Source organism: Globicephala melas, chromosome 6 (genome assembly GCF_963455315.2).
Source record: "Globicephala melas chromosome 6, mGloMel1.2, whole genome shotgun sequence".
Classification (NCBI taxonomy): domain Eukaryota; kingdom Metazoa; phylum Chordata; class Mammalia; order Artiodactyla; family Delphinidae; genus Globicephala; species Globicephala melas.
In genome coordinates, this window is record NC_083319.1 from 4,189,734 (window position 1) to 4,210,553 (window position 20,820).

The 20,820-nt window shown below is 52.4% G+C and overlaps 3 protein-coding genes across 7 annotated transcripts in view; 2 read left to right on the forward strand and 1 right to left on the reverse strand.

The window, feature by feature from the left end:
- TSC1 (TSC complex subunit 1) overlaps positions 1-12,241 on the forward strand; it is a 48,953-nt gene extending 36,712 nt beyond the window's left edge. For all 3 annotated transcript variants that reach the window (XM_060300244.1, XM_030838448.2, XM_060300245.1), the window contains 6 exons: positions 565-747; positions 1,638-1,748; positions 2,866-2,988; positions 5,912-6,099; positions 6,181-6,342; positions 6,752-12,241. In XM_060300244.1, the coding sequence (XP_060156227.1) occupies positions 565-747; positions 1,638-1,748; positions 2,866-2,988; positions 5,912-6,099; positions 6,181-6,342; positions 6,752-7,292 (1,308 nt within the window). In that variant the 3' untranslated portion in view covers positions 7,293-12,241. The remainder of the gene's footprint in view (positions 1-564; positions 748-1,637; positions 1,749-2,865; positions 2,989-5,911; positions 6,100-6,180; positions 6,343-6,751) is intronic.
- Positions 12,242-13,143: 902 nt separating this feature from the next.
- SPACA9 (sperm acrosome associated 9) lies at positions 13,144-19,994 on the reverse strand. Of its 2 annotated transcripts, XM_070045628.1 has the most exons (6): positions 19,939-19,994; positions 18,563-18,755; positions 15,680-16,399; positions 15,253-15,430; positions 14,130-14,277; positions 13,144-13,262 (listed from the first exon to the last, which is right to left on the reverse strand). In XM_070045628.1, the coding sequence occupies exons 4-6, from the start codon at positions 15,397-15,399 to the stop codon at positions 13,243-13,245; spliced, it is 315 nt and encodes a 104-aa protein (XP_069901729.1). In that variant the 5' UTR covers positions 15,400-15,430; positions 15,680-16,399; positions 18,563-18,755; positions 19,939-19,994; the 3' UTR covers positions 13,144-13,242. The 2 variants fall into 2 exon arrangements, with proteins under 2 accessions (XP_069901729.1, XP_060155901.1); XM_060299918.1 differs by lacking the exon at positions 15,680-16,399.
- Positions 19,995-20,600: 606 nt separating this feature from the next.
- The window catches only part of AK8 (adenylate kinase 8), a 134,636-nt gene continuing 134,416 nt past the window's right edge, over positions 20,601-20,820 (forward strand). The window contains exon 1 of one of the 2 annotated variants that reach the window (XM_030838455.2): positions 20,601-20,738. In XM_030838455.2, coding sequence (XP_030694315.2) covers positions 20,655-20,738 — 84 coding nt within the window. In that variant the 5' untranslated portion in view covers positions 20,601-20,654. The remainder of the gene's footprint in view (positions 20,739-20,820) is intronic. The other variant, XM_060299919.2, reaches the window with a different exon arrangement.

Genomic DNA, 20,820 nt, shown 5'->3' on the forward strand with positions numbered 1-20,820 from the left:
AATGTAAAACCGGCTCTCCTGAAGCAGTTTTATGGCAGAAACTTGGAGGGCAGTTAAGCCAGTCAGACCTGGAGAGTGACCTTGGCTCTAACACTCATTACCTTAGGAAAGTCATTTAGCCTCTGGAGGCCTCTGTTACCCATTCTGTAAAATGAGAATAATCATAGCAGCATCTACTTTCTAACTGTGGTGGTTAAAAAAACCGTGTCAGTAAGCATTTGCGCATTGCTGGTGCAAGGTAAGCGTTCAGTCAGTGTTCCTCACTTGAGCGACCTTGGCCAGTACCAGCACTTGCTTCATTGCTGGTGCTTAGGACTTTTGAAAGTATCAGGAGCAAGTTGATCGCTGAGAAAAGTCCTTTAAGCAACTTTTGATCCATTTGCTAATGTGGAATTTGGAAACCCTTGCCCAAAAGCCAAGTTAGACAGCAGTGAGCTGTCAGATTCTGGGCCTGTGGTTAGCTCGTGCCTGTTCAGATGAAGTGTCTGCAGCATGCATTGAACTTGAGGGTCACTGCCCGTGCTGGAAGGCAGCTAAAATGATGGCCTCTTTGGTCTCTGCTAGAAAGACCAGTTGAAGTTACAAGAGAAAGACATCCAGATATGGAAGGTTAGTCTGCAGAAAGAACAAGCCAGATACAGTCAGCTTCAGGAGCAGCGAGACACGGTGGTCACCCAGCTCCACAGCCAGATCAGACAGCTTCAGCATGACCGGGAGGAGTTCTACAACCAGAGCCAGGAGTTACAGGTACGCGCTGCGGCGCCCGGCAGAGGCCGCCAGGAAAGGGCGGGAAGGCACCTGATTCAGCTCTGAAATCGTGGCACGTAGATTTCACGTCAGGTACATTTTATTTAGGGCAGAGGGTCCCCAGCTTTCTGGGTTCACGGTTCTGTCGGCATTTCATTAATTTTTTCCTGGTACTCCACAGCCAAAAGAAACATCTAACAGTTCTGCCTAGTAAGTAGATCCAGACAACTTAGGATTTAGGTCCTAATGACTTAGTAGCTGTTAGAAAATAATACACATACTTTTTTTTCAATTTTCAATCTCATTTTTGAGTGACCATGGTCACTTACAAATGCGGTGTGTGTACCTGTTGGGCACTGCCGAGTCTCAGACCTTGGAATCAGATGAGACACTGACGCCCTCAATTCCTGTTTCACATTGGTTTTCTCATGGTGATGTTTATCACAGCAACCGCGTACAAGCCCAGCTTTGCAAAGATAATACGTGTTCCACAGGCACGTAGAGCACCTGATAACTGAAACGCTGAGCTCCCTCTAGCTAGTAGTTCACATCATGACCAGTAGATGTCGCTGTGTTTCCCTCGAAATTTAAAACTAGCCCCACAGCGCCTCTGTGAGCCTGCTGTGTAGCCCCAGGGCTCTTTGGTGCAGTTTGGGAACTGCAGATTTAATAAGCGCTTTTTTGTTTTTCCTTTTGATAATCAGTCAGAAACTCAGAAATTAACTATAACTTACTTTTTAAAGCTAAGTTAGTTTTAAGCCTGATGGCCCAAGAATAGTAGAGCAACAGAGGCACGAGGCTTTCCCGGTTCTCTGTGGGCCGATGGCCAGGTGCACCCGTGGCCTGGCCTGCTGGCACCCTGTAACTTCCTGGCACGTCTCCTTGGGCAGACGAAGCTGGAGGACTGCAGGAACATGATCGCGGAGCTGCGCATAGAGCTGAAGAAGGCCAACAGCAAGGTGTGCCACACCGAGCTGCTGCTCAGCCAGGTGTCTCAGAAGGTAAGAGGCGAGCAAGCTGGGCCATGCTCACACCACTGCTGATGTCCTTCCTCCAGACAGGACACGTGTAGTACTCGTGTGTCTGTGTCAGGGCTTCCCAACAGGGAGTGATTCTGCTCCCCTCCCCCCAGGGGACACTGGGCAATATCTGGAGACATTTTTGGCTGACGTTTTTTGTTTTGTTTTGTGTTTTATTTATTTTTGGCTGCATTAGGTCTTCATTGCTATGCGTGGGCCCCCTTTAGCTGCAGTGAGCAGGGGCTACTCTTCGCTGTGGTGCGCGGGCTTCTCATTGCGGTGGCTTCTCCTGTGGCAGAGCATGGGCTCTAGGCATGCGGGCTTCAGTAGTTGTGGCACGCAGACTCAGTAGTTGTGGCTCACAGGCCCTAGAGCGCAGGCTCAGTAGTTGTGGCACATGGGCTTAGTTGCTCTGCGGCATGTGGGATCTTCCTGGACCAGGGCTCAAACCCATGTCCCCTTCATTGGCCGGCGGATTCTTAACCACTGCACCACCACTGGTTGACGTTTTTGATGCTACTGACATTGAGTGGGAGGGGCCGAGGTGCTCCTAAACATCAGACAGTGCATGGACGGCCCTGCAGCAGGGAACTACCTAGCCTGAGCCCTGGTCTGTGTGTATCCTGGGAACTTGTTCTTAATACTTCGTTCACATAAATGTGAAGAGTTCATTCAGGCTTTTGAGCTATGATCTTTCCCTCTTTGGAAGTCATTGCACTCATATGTAAATCACTTACTCAAGAACCTGTGGGTTTACTCCAGGGCTTTATCCCACTGGACCTAACGTCCCTGCTGTGGTGGTTGTGTACATACCCATCTCCTCGAGGTGCCCTGTGGGTGGCCAGTTTTGATGTGGAGCATTTGCGCCTCTTCCCCTTTGCATAGGGACAATTTTGAAGTACGTTTCTGTCCATTTTTGTTGCCCTTGTATCCCTTCCTCCCCACCAGCCGTTTTGGTGTGGCCTTTGAAACCATGGGGCTTGTTTACACTGACTCAGCCCTGAAATAGTGTGCTCCTAGCTGGTTCCCTGTTGAATGTCCATTTGCTAGCTTTGTGTCGTCAGATCTTTCACTTTGCTTGTTTCTGTGTTTTTGTTAGCTCTCAAATAGTGAGTCGGTCCAACAGCAGATGGAGTTCTTGAACAGGCAGCTGTTGGTTCTCGGGGAAGTCAACGAGCTGTATTTGGAACAACTGCAGAACAAGCATTCAGACACCACAAAGGTACGTGGGCTTGAGGAACCAGACCCTACCTGGGACGCTGTTAGGACCCAGGCAATATGTCTATGGCACAGCACAGAGAATGGCTTATGAATTGTTTCCTGAAAGATGGCGTGGCAGACCTAATGTCATTTCCATCTCTCCCTGGTCTGGCAACACAGGCACTTTTCATCTGTCACACAAACTTGTTTCCCTTAGTTGGGTTGCTTTGAAATTAAATCAGTTATATGTGAAAGCACATAATGGTAATTGGTACAGACTAGGTGATAAAAGTGTTTTTCTTCTTTTTTTTTCTTTTTCTTTCTTTTTTTTTTTTTTTTGGCCATACCGCGTGGCATACGGGATCTTAGTTCCCTGTCCAGGAATCAGACCTGTGCCCCCTGCAGTGGAAGCGTGGAGTCTTAACCACTGGACCACCAGGGAAGTCCCAAAAGTGTTTTCCTTCTCTTACCCATGCCCCCGTCTTTAAAGAGAGAGAGACAGGCTAACAGATAAAGAAAAAGGATGGGGAGCCAATTCTGTTTAGCATATAACTCTCTGGGCTGTGGGTTTATACTGCTAGAAATATTTTTTTTCTTCGTAATGTTGAATTTGATTTCAGCAGATGGTGGTTCAGGCCTGGCAACAAGGCCAGTGTCGGGATGATCTTACGTTAATTAGTGCCTTACCAGTGGTGTTGAGGCAGAAGTTTCATGTCACTTTATAAATAGCCTCGGGTAATGTTGGTGAATGAGTTGGGAATGGAATTTTAAGAATAAATGCTTAGATGCTTCCTGTCACTAACTTCTTCATCACACACAGGCTTTCTTTTTAGGATTTCTTGGGCTTTTGCTTTGTAAAGCTTTGTTTTCTTTTCCCTTGGCCAAATGTAGGGAGTAGTCTTAGAATCAGAGAGATGGAATTTTCATAATAGTTATTCTTATTTCTCAGCTTCTCTCAACTCTCAGATTCAGATTCCCTTTAGAAGGATGTTAAATGTGGAACTTTCTCTAGAAACCAGCTCTCATTAATTTTGGAAGTATAATGGCCTCAGAAAAAGAAAGAAGGGAAAAGAGACCTGAGGGACTAGAGAACCTCTGAAAAAGCTTACTTAAACACACTCCTAACTCTCCCGAGAGAAATGTGGATGGGTGCCACGGTGCTGTCTTTTGGTTGGAACACTTACCCCCTTGGGACCTCAAGCAAGCCACCTGACCTCTTTGGGCCTGGCTTCACAGTTCATAAAATGCGCATGGTGATACTGACTTGCAACCTTCAGCTGTAAGCAGCAACAAAAAAAGACTTCACCGGCTTAGCCATAAAGAGTTTCATTATATCTCTTGACAAGAAGTCCCGAGGCAGGTGAGTTCCAGGTTGGTCAAGTCAGCAGCTGAGGGACAGCAGCAAGGAGCCTCGTTCTTTCCCCTCTTCTGCACCACTCGACCTATCCTCTCAACCTTGTCTTTGGGCAGTCTGTGCTCCTGGTTGCAAAGTGTGTGCCACAGTGAACACTGTCACAGGTAGATGTCATGATGTCCCCTGGAGGAGGAGAGCATCGCCTCCTGCAGGTCTCTGTCATTAAGGAAACCTTTCCCAGGAACTCTCCACCAGACCTCCCACCCTTGTTATTGGCCACGATTATGTCATGTGTCCATCCCTAGCTAGCCATGGCTTTGAACCTGTGTTTGGACCTGGAGCTGGGCTTCCTCTTGGTCAGTCAAGTAGGGGACGAGGAATGGGTATCTGAGCATCAGGTGGGGAATGGCTGGTAGGTACTGGGTGTAGCCCCTCTTACATGGCTGTGAGAGTTAGTGATAGTGCATAGATGTTCCTAGTTCAGTGCTTTGTTTGATTCTCCATAAGTACTTACTGTCGTTTCCGACAAGAGTTCAGTTTGTTTACCTAACCTATGCCGAAGCCTGGAGCCATCAGGCATAGCTGGAGCGGCCGCATTATCTGGTCCCAGTCCTGAGCTTAACTCGATCCCGTTCTGACCGAGGAAGCGTTGGGCTTGCTGGCCATCTTCGAGGTGGGGTGCCTTCAGGCAAGCTCATCTCCTTGCTCCGTATGGTTTATTATCTTTTTTAAAAAGACAAATGTATGGTAATTTCAAGTTTATGCATATTTTACCACAATAAAAAAGCCACACAACACAAACGTAGCATATACTTGTTAGAAGAGCATCCTTTCCACCTCTCTCTGAGCATAGCGCACACTTGCTGTTTCCATCGGTCAGCAGGCAGGTTGTCTTCCTGGCGTGATTGACAAACCTTGTCAGGGTACCTGGTCTGCAGATGTTCATTCCTGTTGCGTCTCTAGCTTTATCTTAGTTGGTATTAGGGGAGGGAGAAGAGTATAAAAGAAAACAAACAACCCATACTGCCACTGCGCCGGCCTACACCGCCACCACTCTGAACTGCACCTCCACTGCACTGAACTGCACCACCACTGTGCCGGCCCACGCCTCCACTGTGTTGAAATCATAACTGAATATTGGCGTGTTTTCAGAATGTGTGTGTTAACATAGTTGATCACGCTATTCACGTGGCTTTATAATCTGCTTTTTTATCTTTTACTGATACAAATAATTTTAAAAATCTTATTAAATAGAAGATGTACTTTAATTTACTTTCTTGACGTTAGACTTCATAGTTTCTAGTTTTTTGCTATTCTGAATATGCTGTGCTGATTATTTTTGTGCCCAAATGTCTATTCACGTTTCAAATGATTTCCTAAGGGATAGATTTCAGGGAAGGATTAGTAGGTACTTACTGCCAGCCTACTTTCCAGAAAGTTGTACTAGTTTCTGTTTCCACTAGCAATATACTAATAAAGTACCTTCTCAGTGTTTGTTACATTGATGTTTCAAAGTGGATATGGCATGTTCATTTTTTAAAAGTACTAACTCCAATTCCTTTTTTGTTTGTTTGTTTTGTTTTGTTATCAGGAAGTAGAAATGATGAAAACTGCGTATCGGAAAGAACTAGAAAAAAACAGAAGCCATGTTCTCCAGCAGAATCAGAGGCTGGATACTGCTCAAAAACGGATTTTGGAACTGGAATCTCATCTAGCCAAGAAAGACCACCTTCTTTTGGAACAGAAAAAATATTTAGAGGATGTCAAACTCCAGGCAAGGTAACTTTCAGGGGGAAAGGTTTTTGCTGTGATGTATTTAAGTAGAACTTCCCACATTCTGGGGTGGTCTGTATCTTTCAGAGGACAGCTGCAGGCCGCAGAGAGCAGGTATGAAGCTCAGAAGAGGATCACCCAAGTGTTTGAATTGGAGATCTTAGATTTATACGGCAGGTTGGAGAAGGATGGCCTCCTGAAAAAACTTGAAGAAGAAAAAACAGAAGCAGCCGAAGCGGCGGAAGAAAGGTAGGAGCAAAGAGTCGGCAGCCATGGCCTCATCGTGAGGCTGCCGCTGACAGAGCAGGGAGGCATCGCGTGGTGTTAGCAGCGGTCCCAGCCTGACAAGGCGAGCCTGCAGCTCTCAGCTGCATCCCTCAGAGCACCCAGCCACCCTTCTGAGTTCCTTGTCCTGGGGCCCGAGGCACTTGATAATGGTCCTGGGAGGCGTTCCTATTTAAGATCGCCATCTGATATCCCTGGTTGTGGCTTAGGTTTCTCTTCATGAGCTCTCAACACGGGAGTCCTCTCTTCTAGAACATAGAGGGGGCAGGCAGAGTTCAGCGTCGGGGCGAGCGCGCGTCCGGGTAATTCCATGCTTCCCAAACACGGGCACTGCAACCACCGGCTCCCTTTCTCGTCCTCGGATTTCTTACAGGCTCGACTGTTGTCGTGACGGCTGCTCGGATTCTGTGACAGGGCACAACAATGAAGAGGCATCTGGCCCTAACGGGGAGACCAAGCCCCCCAGGCCCGGCGGCGCCCGGGGCGGTAGCGGAAGTAGAGGAGGCGGAGGCGGCAGCAGCAGCAGCAGCAGCAGCGGCGGCAGTGAGCTTTCTACCCCAGAGAAACCCCCAAACCCGAGGGTGGGCCCATGCAGCAGTCGGTGGGAGACTGCCGTGGGAGAGCCCACTACGGGCATCCCTATGACTGTCGGCTCACTTCCTAGTTCAAAAAGCTTCCTGGGCATGAAGGCTCGAGAGCTATTTCGTAATAAGAGTGAGAGCCAGTGCGATGAGGACAGCCTGACCAGCAGTAGCCTTTCTGAGACCCTAAAGACAGAGCTGGGCAAAGACTCGGGTGTGGAAGCCAAGCCACCCCTGAACCTAGACGGCCCGCAGCCACCTCCCCCAAAGCCAGACAGCGTGGGACAGCTCCGTATCATGGACTACAATGAGGCGCAGCACGAGCACAGCTAGGGACGGTGTCAATCAGTGTTAACTTGTGTATCGCCGGCCTGGAACGGGAGGCGCGAGTGCCCGTTTCAGAGCTTTCCTGTTTCCAGGCGTTGAGGGGCTATAGCTCCCGCAGAGGAAATGGGATGGGGGTCCTTTGACGGTTGACTGAATGCAGAACGGTTTTTGCATCTGGCATTGAAATGCCTCTTCGGTTTCCCTTCGGCCACCCTCTCTTTCATTTACCTGGCAGCGTGTACTAACCCGAGGGCCAGGGTGCGTTCCTCACTAGCTTTATTTTCTTCCTTTTCCCCCCAAATCGTTGTGTCCTTTGAACCTGTGCAATATGAGGCCAAATGTAATCCTGGAGTCTAACACACCACCCGCTCCTTTCCTGAAGCTCAGTTAGCTGGGCGGGCTCTCTGTGAGCCCAGGTCATTGTTGGCATCACAGGTAAGTCTGGTTTTGTCCCTTTCCAGGAGGATGTGACATGCAAAGTTGATCATCTTCACATGAGAGCTTTTACATGAGATGTTGTCACTGCTTTTGGTTCTAACATCCATCATCTAAAGCCGCAGATCCAGAAAAACGATGGTTTATTCTCTCTTAAGTTCTTTTGGCGGTTCTGATAAGCTTCCTAGAAAGTTCCATGTGAACAAAGGTCTGTTGTTGGAAAAGTCTGGAGCTGGCACTGTGGAGACCATGCTCCCCTTCGGGAACGCTCTGTCCCCCTGCCCCACTACCTCTTGCCTATGTGGCGTTTGCTTGAAAGCTGGTACTGTTCTGATTACAGGCTGGGGTGTGGGTGGTCAGGCGTGCTCTCTGCAGGAGGGAGGATGGTGGCTGGAGCAGCTCCCTGAAAAGGAAAGTGCGGGGATGAGGACCTGCCCCTGCAGGCGGGGCGGTGCTAGCTGTTTGCCTCTCTTCCCTGTCCCATGTGCCTCCTGTTTACGTCAGCTTCTCTGGGATGCTGCAGCAGAAAGGCTCTGAAGGTCCAAAGAGTTTCTTCAAAGTTTTACGACCATCGTGTCTCAGGCTGTGAGAGTTGCCTCGCTATAGTAGATTCTAGGCCACCAAAAAGGTAACAGCTTTTTCGCACCAGTGCTGACTTTCAGGGGCCGACCCTGCAGGGGGCTTGATGCTGCTGCCCTTGCACATGTTGGTCATGGCAGAGCATTAAAGCAGAGTCCTGGAGAGGGTTGACAGAGCTGGCTGCCTGGACCCAGTGGGCTGCCTGCACATGCTCGGGAGAGGTGACGCAAGTCAGAACATGGGTCGTGGCAGAGAATCTGAACTCAGCAGGTGCTCCTGAAGTGAATGCTAGAAGCCTAAGAATTGTTGCCTGGTGATCCAGCCGAGGCTGAGGCAGGGGGAGACTGGTAGGAAAGAGCCAGTGAACTTGGCTTTTTTCTTTCTCATCTTTCAGTTAAAAGTGTAGAAGCGTTCATCCATGAAGAGGGAAACGGCAAACTGAAATGGTACGAAACTTTAGTGCGTATGGAAGCTTCCAGCACATGAGGGTTAAAGTCTGTTTTTTAAAGTGTGGCAATAAATATTCTAGCCTCCTAAATAACCAAAGGGAGCTAGAGAATGAGGCTCCACGTCACCATGGCTGTACTGGCAGACCACCTCCTTGGGACAGGATTTCTGGGTGTGACTGATGGATCCCTGCTTGAGGAAGGGTGTGTGCCCGACTGCTCCAGCCCAGCGCGGGGCCAGCAATTGCCGCTGGATGCCTGATGTGGAGTATTAATGACACCATGGATGTTTAATTCAGCTTTTTCCAAAGGAAAGCTTAAAATCCAATACGTTCTGGTTTCCTATTACAGTTTTATTTAGAAAAGGAAAACGTGAACAAATCCAGGAAAAGAAAAGTTACAAGGTAACTATTAAAACTGTTTCTAAATGCTTATCCCCTCCCCAAGCCCAGGAGATCTGTGCCACAGAACAAAGGTACCAGGCACTTAAATCAAGGCCTTTACCCTAACTGCAAAAGCAAGGAGGCCAATGTAAAGAAAGGAGAACATTTGTTTAATGGACAGATTGTAAAAATACAGGGAAGAAGGAGGCAGCGTGGTACAGTGGACTGGGGCCCCGGGCTGGAGGCCCTTGGCATACTCCTCCCGCCGGGGCATGCGTTTGCTCAGCTTCGTAACCGGGCCGACCCCAGCGGCTGCGCGCAGCTTCCTCTGGGCTCTAGGAGGCCATGGATTTTACTCAGCCACGGCTGGGGGACGGAGGCCTGGAGTCGTGCTGAAGTTACCAGCCTGAACATTTAGGCTTTTATATTGCAGAGGACTTGAGTCGATAGTAAATCGATAGTAAAGTTTGGTTTGGTTTTGAAAATGATAGACTTGCCAAGAGTCAGCGGGTCAGTCGATTATGCTGCAGTGAGTATTTTTAAGGATGGAAAGGTGATAGTGGTAGAGGAACTCCCGAGAGAGAATTCAGGCCTGGGAACAGGCAGGGCAAAGGCAGTAGAACAGTCACATTCAAGGCAGAGCCTGTATTCACAGACGTTAGGGTTAACCTCCACCGGAGTCGCTTGGAGCAGGCTTGCCTCCGCTTCAGAGCTGTTTGGCCAAAAGTGTCCATAACCTGTTCCGCTCAGCACTTGACACTAACCAGGGTCAGCGTAGACCCTGAGAGAAGATTGGAGTCTGCTTCTTGGGAGTCTTGGGAGCGCGAACCCTTGTTTTAAAAGGGAGCACTGCAGCATCGTTGCGGAGGGCGGGAGGGGAGATGATAGCATGGTCTCCATAGAGAGAATGGGCTCCTGAATCTACTACAGGTAGGTAAGTACATGAATCTCTATCAGACAGAGCTTTCACGATTTTAAAAGCTTTTGACAAGGTTCTGTCACAAGTCTCTGAACTTTGTCACTGTGGAATTGGAAGAGATATCTGGTCATGAATAAGAAGACTAACTGAGATCCAGAGGTAGGGGACGAAGGCCATTTCTTGGGCCAGAGGTCTCCTTGGAGATGAGTGCTGGGACCAACCGTATAAGGTGGACGGGTAGATGTGACCTCCCTAGGCTTGTCAGCAGGGTTTTTCAGGAGGGAGAACTGCCCAACCTTTGGGAATAAGCTGCTGAAGGTTCCTATTAGGCTCTGTGAGTGGAGAGAGAAGTGATAGATAAGCTGCTTTGTGAGCCAGAATATATGTCATGTGTTTAGGTGGAAATAGTCCAAACTCTTCTTAAAAGGTAAACTGTTACAATCCAGGGAAGTGTCCTGGAAGCCACTGACAGTTGGAAAGATTAGCCCACCGTGCCACCATGGCCACAGAGGCCGGCTTCCCACTGGGCAAAACCAGGACAGTGGGAAACAAAACTCCAGACCTGGGCCGTCCGCATTTGCAACAGCACATGTAGTTTCCAGTGTTTTTGTTGAGAAAGATAAAACTCTAGTAGTTTTGTAAAGAGGATAAATAAGATGATCATGATGATGAGAGAGGGTCCGTGGAGACCACAGATGTTCAGACTCACGGTTAAGAGTAAAAAATTGGTGTTTCTGTGTAGAGAATATAACAAAAGTGCTATGACCAGTCAATGTGAATTTTCACCAAATACTAGAACATACCACTTGAAGCCAGAAAGAAATAACTGAAGAACAAGTGAAAGACAGTACTACGTGGAGATGCGGTTTTTCTAACCAAAAGCAGTAAGAGGTGTTAGAAAGTGTGGACAGGTCTAAGGAGGGTTTGGGCAGAGTGAAGACTCAGTCCAGAGCTGCTCTCGAGGTGGAGTGCCACCCACCTTGTGCGGATGCTCTGAGAGGCCGCCGTCTCCTCAGAGTGGCTCCGGGAGCAGCCCGAGCCCACCCAGAAGTGTGCGTCTCGCGTGGGGAAGAACGCTGTCTTTCGTGGAATGACCCAAATCGGCACGTCTCACTCTGGGCATTTTCACTGTTCGAGGTACGTGCGTTAAAATTGACCAGCCACGAGTATGCGAAGATGTTTGCGTATCTGTTTACATCCAGAGTTCTCTGACATGTGCCCTTGCCCTCCCCCAGACCACAACAGAGGAATTGATTGCACTTGATTAAGCTTTTCTTTATAGATGAAAGAACACATTGAGGTTGGGGCCTGGCCCCCGGGCTGCTGCTGTGACCCTTGTCCCCACGTGGCTCATTTCCCCGTCCGTGACTCTGATGTGCCCGGGGGAGTGGTGTTTCCGTCTTCTCCACTCCGTCCTGCAGTCTGTATGTGCCGCCCTGAGAGAAGATGGTTGTAGCTACAAGGGGAACCTGCCTGCGATAGTCGAGCACCTGGGCCCACGACGGCTTCTGGCCTTGAAACGAGTTAACGAAGGCAGAGGAGCTTTCTCTCCCCCTTCCCGTCCCGGTGCCACAAAATTGTCCATCCTCGGGGATAAGTAGACTAGTTGAACCATTGGAGTAGACCTTTTAGAGGAGACCCTTCCCCCCCAGGCCAACCCCCCCTCCCTCGCCCCACCTTGATACAGTGTTTGGACAGGAGGGTACGGCGCTGCTCTTGGCGGCAGAGACTTTGGCTTATTGAAGAGGCAGCCAGGCATTTTGCACTAGGAAGAATCAGTGATCACTCTTCAGAAGACGTCTATGGACCATAAATACATTATGGAGGAACAGATTTTGCTAAGACATAATCTAGTTTTGTAACTCAATCATGGATCAACCATATGTGGCTGACTTGCAGTTTAAAGGGGTCCCATCACTGAAAAACAGATTTTTTTTGGCTGACTGCTTTTAGCTAAATTTAAGGAAGTCATCTCTTGTCAAAAGGTTTACACCTTCCCGTCTTGATCTTAAAAGCATGTCAGACAATCCACATCAGATGCCATAAATGCGAACTGCAAGAGGAAATGGTACAATCTTAGTGAATGGGAATTGGAATCAAAAGGGTTTGCTGTCCTTCTTAGAATGTTCTAAAATGTCAAGGCAGTTGCTTGTGTTTAACTGTGAACAAATAAAAATTTATTGTTTTGCACTACTTTGCTGTATTGACATGAAGTGACTCACGTTGGCCTCTGAGGGGCTTATAGGCAAAGTAGGAACTTGTCCAAAGATGGAAAGCCTCAGGGTCTGGATTGGTTGGTGACCTTGGGTGGCTGGAGCGGGTGCTGACAAGTGGAATCTGGCTTTAGTCCCTGTAAGATCCTTTTGTTCTGGCAAAGAGCCACAAATCCTACCTGTATCTGCCTCAAATTCACGCTCTTCCCACAAAGTGTCATGGTGGTGTGGGGGGAGGTGACTGGAGCCATCTCTACCAGAAGCTCTCAAAACCAGGTGGCGGGCTGGGTCTGCACAGCCATCCAGCCTTGCTTTTGGTGTGTGCTTGCCTTCCTGGGGGTTGGCCGGCACATCGGGTTTAATACAGCCCTTTTGGAGGAGCGCAGGTGGCACCGAAGTTGTCAAACGCTTACAGACCCTGAGCCTTGCCGATTGTGTCTTACGAGTGTGCTGAAGAGGGAGTGCAGCTCGCGTCCACCACCTTCCCTACGCCATCAGGTGTTTGGAGGAAGGAGGGAAACTACCTTCAAACGACTGCAAGATCCACCCTGGCCTTACTGGGAAAGGACCAGTGGTGAAGAGCTACGTCTGCAGTGTGGTTTTCCACTGCTCGCTTGCCCAGCTGCCCTGGAAATTGGTCAGCTCTGCCCATTTAACAGCGGGATCAGCTCCTTTGGGACAGGACATCGAGGTGGCAGTTGTAAGTTTTGTCTGGAAAATTCAGATGTTCTTGTCTGAGTAGGTCTCTAACTATACAAGGAGTTACTGGGCTGGCCTTCTGTGGGCCTTTGGCAGAAACCTCTTCACAGCAGACCCTCTTTGGAGCTGGGTGTGTTCTCCTCCACAGTGGTAGCGCTTTGCTAGTGGTTTTGCTCGTGGGGCTACTGCCCAGCATCTTCTGGGGTCTTAGGGTGAATGTCGTTTTCTTTAAGGGATAAATCCCAGGAAACCAGGCCAGGCAAAGAGGTGGCAGAACGCTTTTTATTCTTGACTGTCGCCTCCTAGGAAGCAAGAATACAGAAGCTAAGTTGCCCCCTGTGAAGAGGCAAAAACCAACAGTCAGACAGTACTTCTGGCAAGCTCGGAAGCCAGTGACGCATTTTACAATGTCTGGGCCTCGATTATGTTGTGAAAACCAGGTAACTGTTCTCGGACGGGAACCACAAAATCAATTCTTCCGGCTTCTCTCAGTCTCTCCCAAGTAAAGGAGAGGCAAGGTGGGTTCGTTCCCCTTTGGGCTTTGGTCCAGAGACCTGATCACACTGAGCAGTTCAGCATGCTGCCCTCAGCATCCCGGGAGGCGGGAGCAGCCCTGTCTTGCAGAGAGTGGCGTCTCGCCTATGGCTGCCGCTGCGGCGGGAAGGGAGCTGAGTGGCCTCCTCCAGCTGCACGGCTCAGCTGGGAAAGCTGGGCCTGGGCGGGACAGTCGGTGCCCTAGCCCTTTCCCGGCCTCCCTGGGACACCCTCTACAGGCAACACTAAGTGAGGGTCCTCTTCATCAGTACGGAGCCTGACGCTCAGAGGTGAGGAAAATTTAGAAGTCACAGCACAAGAGGAAAAGAGGTCCTCAGTCATACGTGGGGCGGTCCCCTTGGGGGTTAATAAGTGGCAAAGACTGTGGGCACCAGTGAAAATGGATCAACTAGTGGAAACCAAGCTTAGTAGCAAAGTGCCCCACGGGACGGGATGGGACAGGATGGGATTGGGATCAAGCAGGTCACCAGCTGAGTTACAGTTTCCCACCAGCTGGTCTCCAGGGCGGTTTTGAACACTGTTTTGCCCCTATAGGTTTGAGGCTGTCTTGTGTCGGTTGCCCACTTGTCTTTTCTTAGCCGAGGCTGGGTACCTGTGGCCTGGGGCTCACTCACGTGCTGCAGCGCTTTGCGGGGCAGCTTCTCCGAGTGGGCGACCCATTCCTTCATCATGTCTAGGACGATGGGGATGAGGCTGACCACGCCTCCACAGTGGTTCCTGGCCTCGTGACAGCTGAGGTAGTTCGCCATGTCGGGAGGCCACCTGCAGGGCGGCAAGAGGGGCCGGCTGAGCCCTGCCCCAGGGACTCCCGTGCCGCGGCCCAGACCTCGGGCAGGGGTTTCTAAAGCTGCCCCCGCTGCAGAACCCCCCTGGGAGGTTTTAGAGCTGTGCGCCCACCAGGCCAGGCTCTCGGTGCCAGACATGGCGGTTGAGCGGGTTTAGGGCCCAGGAGCCCCCAGGAGATCCTGGTGTGAAAGGCGTGGATCACGAGCTGTGGAAGCCTGCTCTGATCACTCCCAAGTACACCGTTTAGCCCCTCTGACTCTTTTCACCCTAGTATCTAAACAGCTTCCTCCAGAATTTGGGAGTGTTGTGGATTCCCCAGGGCTCAGAATTAGGGAACCACGCTAGTGGTGCTGACGCCCATGGGACCGGGCTCCAGACATCCCACTTCCTCCTGGGCTTCTGGGAACAACTGGTCTGTGATCCCCTTCTCCTGGCCTGTCTGCAACATCTGCAAATGTGACTAGCAATGTGCGTGGCAGGTCGCAGTTTCTAAACCGCAGTGGAACCCAGTGGCTGGGACCGTGTGCATCTGTTCCCCATACATCCCTGTCCTGAGCCCAGGCCGACACCACCAGGTGCCGACAGAGTGGGTTCTGCTGATGATCTCATTAAATCCTCATAAGAGCCCTAGGAGGTGTGCGCTGCTCTTTATACATTTCCCAGATGAAATGTATAAAGAGAGATGAATCACTGGCCCGAAGTCACAGAGGTGGCGTGTGGTAGAGCCGGGACCTAAACCCTGGCCGGCTGAGTCTTGAGCCCACTTCTCAACCGCTTTGCCATTCACTCACATATTTGGTGAGGGAACGAGTGAACGGCTCATTCCACCAGTTAGGATCTGAGCCTGATTCTGGCACACATGCACTGGCCCTCTCTGGGCCTTGGGGTTTTTTTCAGCGTTCAAGTGAGGGGATGAGGCCCGGCCCCACTCGTGAGCCCGCGAGCCTCCACCTGCCCGATGCTGGAGATGGGCCGGATCTTGTCGCTGGCATTCTCCCTGCAGTGCTCCAGGGCAGCAATGAAGGTGAACTGCTGCTGCTGGAAGAGCTGGTACTTCTGCTCCACACTTCGAAGGGATTCCTTCACCTCATTCATCATCCTGTCTGCTCATTCACAGGCGAGGAGGAGTCTGCGCAAGGAAGAGGAGAGTCGAGCTCCCAGGGCCAGACCCGCGGATCCAGCTCGGGGGTTGTGAGATGCCCACGGCCCCTCTCAGCGGCGCACAGGGCTCAGCAGCTCCCCACAACGCTGGGGAGCAGGGACTGTTTTCATCCCCATTTTGCAGAGAAGGAAACAAGGCCCTAGGAGGCTGTGCACTTGCTCAAGAACCCGGCAGGCTGTCCGCGACGGAGCCAAGCCCAACCCAAAGCCCTTTTACCTTCCAGGGGCACGTTCTTTGCCGTGAAACAAGACTTCCTTCCCTCAGCTGTAGACGTGAGTTTCTCCGGGCCTCAGTTGGCCGCTGGTGCCCCCTCCCTGCCTCCTGTGGAGTTTGCAGGGATGACCCTGGTTGGAAACATTGACGCTGCGGGGAGGTACTGTCCTTTGGTGCCTCACAAACTGTCCCAGTGTCATCCAGGAGGTCCACGACGTGTCCAGAATCTCCTCTGAGCAGAGAAAGGCAGTGGCTTCTGCCCTCCATGACATCACAGTTCTGCTGGGCACGTGCAAAATGCTCCAGGTCACGGATTTATGGAACGTTTAGGCTGGAAGGAAGCTCAGGAGATCAACTCCCCTTAGCTTCCGGGGGAAACTGAGGCCCAGGGGGTCACAGCAAGCTTGTGCCAGAGACACACTAGGTCCTGGGTTTCCTGGTGTCTAACCAGCATCCTTGAAGGTGCCACAGCCGGCTGTCCCTGCACCACGAGGCCCTGGCACACATGGAGCCCAGGCTTGGACGTGCCCTGCGTCAGTCAGAGGAGGCTGCGCTGAGGTGGGGCCCCAGTGGGATGCTGCAAGTGGAAGGGGCCGGAACACTGGGGTGGGGGGTGCGGAGGACACAGCCAGGCTTCCTGCCAGCTCCCAGCTGGAGAGGAGGCTTGTTTCTAATGGGTCTCCCTCAGCGTCCTCACACAGCAGGACCGGAATGAGGGAGTCTCTGTGGTAAGAGGAGACGGCATCAGGGGGATGAAAGGCGAACAGACCACCAGGTGGCCTCCACGACACGACAGGAGGGAGGGCTGGGGAGCTGGAGCTGGGAGCCGCAGTCCTGGGCTGGGAGCTAAACGCAGCCCCGTTGCCATAAAGGAGCCGCGCCAGGGAATTCCCTGGCGGTCTGAGCTTTCACCACTGAGGGCGCGGGTTCAATCCCTGGTCGGGGAGCTAAGGTCCCGCAAGCTGTGAGGCACGGCCGAAAAAAAAAAGGAACCATGCCAGGAGGGGGCCCGACAATCGTGCCCCACCAGCCCAGGTGGGTCTACTGCAAACTGAATGGAGCAGCTCTAGCGACAGCGTCCTGAGGCCACCCCTGGGAGCCGTAGCCTGTGTTTGCCAACAGAGCAGCGCAGCTCCACTGGGGACAGGCCTGGTCCAGGGCCACGCAGGGCAGTGGCCTCCTTCTACTCAACCTCCGCCCCATTCAGCACAAGCTGAGAGGGGAGCCGGGCTGTGGGGACGCTGTGGGACCCGCTGTTTGTTGAACACGTGCCACAGCCAGCCAAGGCCCCCCAGCCCCATCCTGGAGGCAGAAATGAGTCGACCTGGGGTGCAGTGGTTTTCTGTTACCTCGCATGGAGGCAGGCTTACCAGGACCTGGCCTAGGGCAAGGAGAGCGAGGCCCACACCTTGCTGCAAAAGGTAAGCGGGTGCCAGAAACACAGCAATCAAGACAGGTAAAAGCAGGCGTGATGTGCACCCTGAAAAGCCAAGGCTGCTGAGGGCTCGACCTCCTGGGGGAGGGGAGGTTTGAAAAGAAGGCCGGGGGCTTCCCTGGTGGCGCAGTGGTTAAGAATGCAGGGGACGCGGGTTCGAGCCCTGGTCCCGGAAGATCCCATATGCTGCGGAGCAACTGAGCCCATGCGCCACAACTACTCTAGAGCCCGCAAACCACAACGACTGAGCCCACGCGCCGCAACTACTGAGCCTGCGCGCCTAGAGCCCGTGCTCTGCAACAAGAGAAGCCACTGCGATGAGAAGTCCACGCACCGCAACGAACAGTAGCCCCCGGCTCGCCGCAACTAGAGAAAGCCCATGTGCAGCAACGAAGACCCAACACAGACAAAAATAAATAAATACATAAGTAAATTTATAGAAAAGAAAAGAAGGCCGGCTTTGGAGAGGAGGAGGGCAGGTGGGCGGAGGGGTGGGACCCTGGGCAGAGGGTGGGAAGAGGGAATGTCGTGAGCAGGTGCGGGGGCGGTGGGCAGGGCGAGGCTGAGGGCCCACTGTCAGGCAGAGCTGTGGGAGCGAACACAGAAGCTTCTAGCCAAGGAGGTGCAGAGCACTCCAGGCGTTCATTCATTCGTTCATTCATTTATGCCGCAGTGCCTACCAGGTGCCAGACACCTGCAGGGTGCTGGGCTGGATACACAGCATTGAACAAAATAGACAAACTCCCTACCCTGGAGGGACTTTAAGAGTGGGAGGCAGACAATGAGGATAAGTGAAGTGAACGGTCGTTTAGAGAAGGAGAAAAGCAAGCAGGGAAGCCAGATGGGAATGGCCAGAAGGGCTACACAGTCTGCAAGGGGGGCATTTGCAGGAGGTGGGTGGGTGCAGGGCAGGGTGAACTGGAGCTGAGATCCCAGATGGCTCGGCCCAATCCTCCTAATACCAGCTGGTTCGATGAGGCTCTGGGTAAACCCTGGACAGGCATCACCTCAGATCCTTGCTACAGCCCTTTCAGCGGGGTACCACGATCACCCCCACACGACAGACGACAGATGACAGAGCCGAGGTCAGGCAGCTAGGACGGGAGCAAACCAGCTTCCCCACTCAGTTCTGCCCGACTTTATTTAGCCTGGGATCTTGGATACCTCCCTTCCTTCCCCCGCCCCCCAGCCCCCAGTGATAGCCCATTGAGAGAAACATGCCAGATACCAGATGGACCGTGGCTGGGGGTGGGGGTGGGGTGGGGGTGGGGAGTGGATACCAAGGGCCTGCACTACCTAGACCCTTGGGCCTCACTTCCGCTCGAGTGAGACTGTTCCCTGTTCCGCATCGCAGAGCAACGAGGACTAGCGTTCAGGGGGCTGCCCCGTGTGCCCAGCTCCCTGCCACCCTCCTGGAACTGCCAAGTTCTCTAGGGATACAGCAGCCCTACCTTGACTGGTGGCCCCAAGAGCCCCTGAGAGCAAAACCGACTTGGTTCTTGATCCTATCGACTTGTGACACGTGCACCAGGAGTATTGTGAGAGGAGCTGTAATAAGCTATCCAAAGTGATCGTCCCTTGAACAAGCGTCACTGCAGCCAGATTAGTCTGGATGAAAGGCGCAGGGTGCAGGCACTTCTTGATCTGGGGGAGGAGGAAGGAAAAAACTGATTATCCGATAGGTTTTAGGCTTTAATTGATTTGTATTTTTTCAGGCTGCTAAAGAAGATTAAATCGTGGTATGAAAAGCGCCTAGGGCTTAAAATAAATGAGGAGGAAGGCAAGTCATTTCAGAAAGGTCCAGGAAGCAAACTGAACCTCTCCAGTGCAAATTGCAGGCTTGGTGGTTGTGTTCTTTGTTCAGGGTGAGGCAGCTTCCTTTTCTTCCCCAGCTGTCTTTGCAGTTGAATTTGACAAGCCTACCAAAGTGTGTATGTGCTCTGAGAAGGCAGTTCTGAGGGGGAGCGAGCCTCTTCCCCTTGGAGGGCATGTCTCCAGGCTGGTAGCTGCTGGAAAAGGCTTTGGCTAGGAGTCAGGACACGTAGTTCCAGCCTGGCTCTACCTTTAACAAGTGACCTTGGCCTAGAATTTCCCCCTTTCCAGGCCTCAGTTTATCCATCTGTAAAATGAGGGAGTTTGGATTAGAGGCTTTTCAAGGGCTCTTCTGATTCTAACGCTCCATGATCAACAGCTGATGAGGAAAGAGGTCCAGAAAAGGGAAATGGCTCAGCTAACCAATTTTTACCGTTCTGAGCCTCCAATTTCTCACCCGTAAAATGGGAATGAAGGTACCTATTTCTCAGGGTTGGCGCAAAGATTAAATGGGATATATTACTAATAGTAGCCCCTATGCATTGTGCACTTACTACACACCAGTTACTAATACTTCTGACATATTAGTTCATGGAAACCTTCCATAATCCCCACTTAATAGGGGAGGAAAGTGAGGCACAGAGCAGGCTGGCACAGCTAGTAAGGGCGGAGCCAGGATTTGAACTCTGGGCAATCTGTATTGACTATGCCATACTCCCGCTCCATAATGCTCACATTACGGTAGCTCCTCCTAAGAATAGCAACGGAGAAGAGCTAGAGCTCCCAATTCAGTGCCGCGTCAGATACCAGGCTGCCCACCGGGGATTAACACGATTCGCAGACTTCCTTCCCCCCTCCGCGTCCCACCCCAATTCTCTCTCTCAGGGCAGCGGCAGCAGCGGCGGCCCCCTCCATTCTCCACCCCCCTCACCCTCCAGTTTCCAAATCCAGGGCTTGGGTGGGCCCTCCCCGGGCCTGCTTTAACCTTGCTTGTCCTAGAGCGGCCTTCACTCACAGAGCGCCCTGAAGCTGGAGTGTCTCCGTGTGTGTCTGGGGCCCCGGAGGGGCGGGGAGGCCCTTCCCAGGGCTTGGGAGAAGGGGTGGGTGGGGTGGGGAGAGCTGAGGTGAGAAGGGGCGGGGCCGTGGGCCAGACTGTTACCGCCGGTGCCATAGCAATCGGGTCACGGGGCAGCCCCGCCCCGCCCCGGGAGCAAGTGGCGGGGTCTCGGGGGCTCAGAAAGTGCAAGCTGGGCTGAGGGTTTCCGACGGGACCCTCGACCCTCCCGCCCCTCCTTTTTCAAGCACCCTGTCCCACATCTACTCAGCGTCTTCATTTTAAAGACGGGGAAACTGAGGCCCTGAGAGCAGAGCCGGGGTGGCTCAAGGAGCTCCTAACTGGGGTCTCTCAGCACAGGGGGGCCCTATCAGGGGACACCTCTGACCCCAGAAGGCCACAGCTGGAGGAGACTTGAGGTGCCCCGCTGGGGGCGCGCAGAGGGGCGCGGACGAGGCCAGGGCAGGGAAGCACTTGCCCCAGGCGGCTGAGCGCGCCGGAGGACGAGCGGGTGCCCGGGCCAGGCTCCAGCCTCGCCGGTGGGCGGGCACGACGCGTGCTGATGACGCAACGGCGCGGCACCCCTGGCGACGGCGGTCACCAGGGAGCGGCGCGCGCTGATGACGCGAGGCCCTAGCGACAGCGGTCACCAGGGAGCGGACGCGTTGTACGGCGATATGGACGCGACCACGGCCCCGCACCGCATACCCCCGGAAATGCCCCAGTATGGGGAGGCGAACCACGTATTCGAGTTGATGCAGGTGACCCGGGCAGCCCTGCCCTGTCGCGACACCAGGCGGTGGCCGGGGAACCTTTTGCTGCGGTCCGGCTGCGCGCCGGCGA

Bases quoted from the DNA above. Each gene is read 5' to 3' on its own strand.
- SPACA9 (XM_060299918.1), bottom strand. From the start codon at position 15,399: ATGATGAATGAGGTGAAGGAATCCCTTCGAAGTGTGGAGCAGAAGTAC. The intron at 14,278-15,252 runs GTGGAGGCTCGC...GCCGCCCTGCAG, and splicing joins CCATCTCCAGCATCGGGCAG to GTGGCCTCCCGACATGGCGA. The intron at 13,263-14,129 runs GTGAGTGAGCCC...CTTGCTTCCTAG, and splicing joins CCCGCAAAGCGCTGCAGCAC to GAGGCGACAGTCAAGAATAA.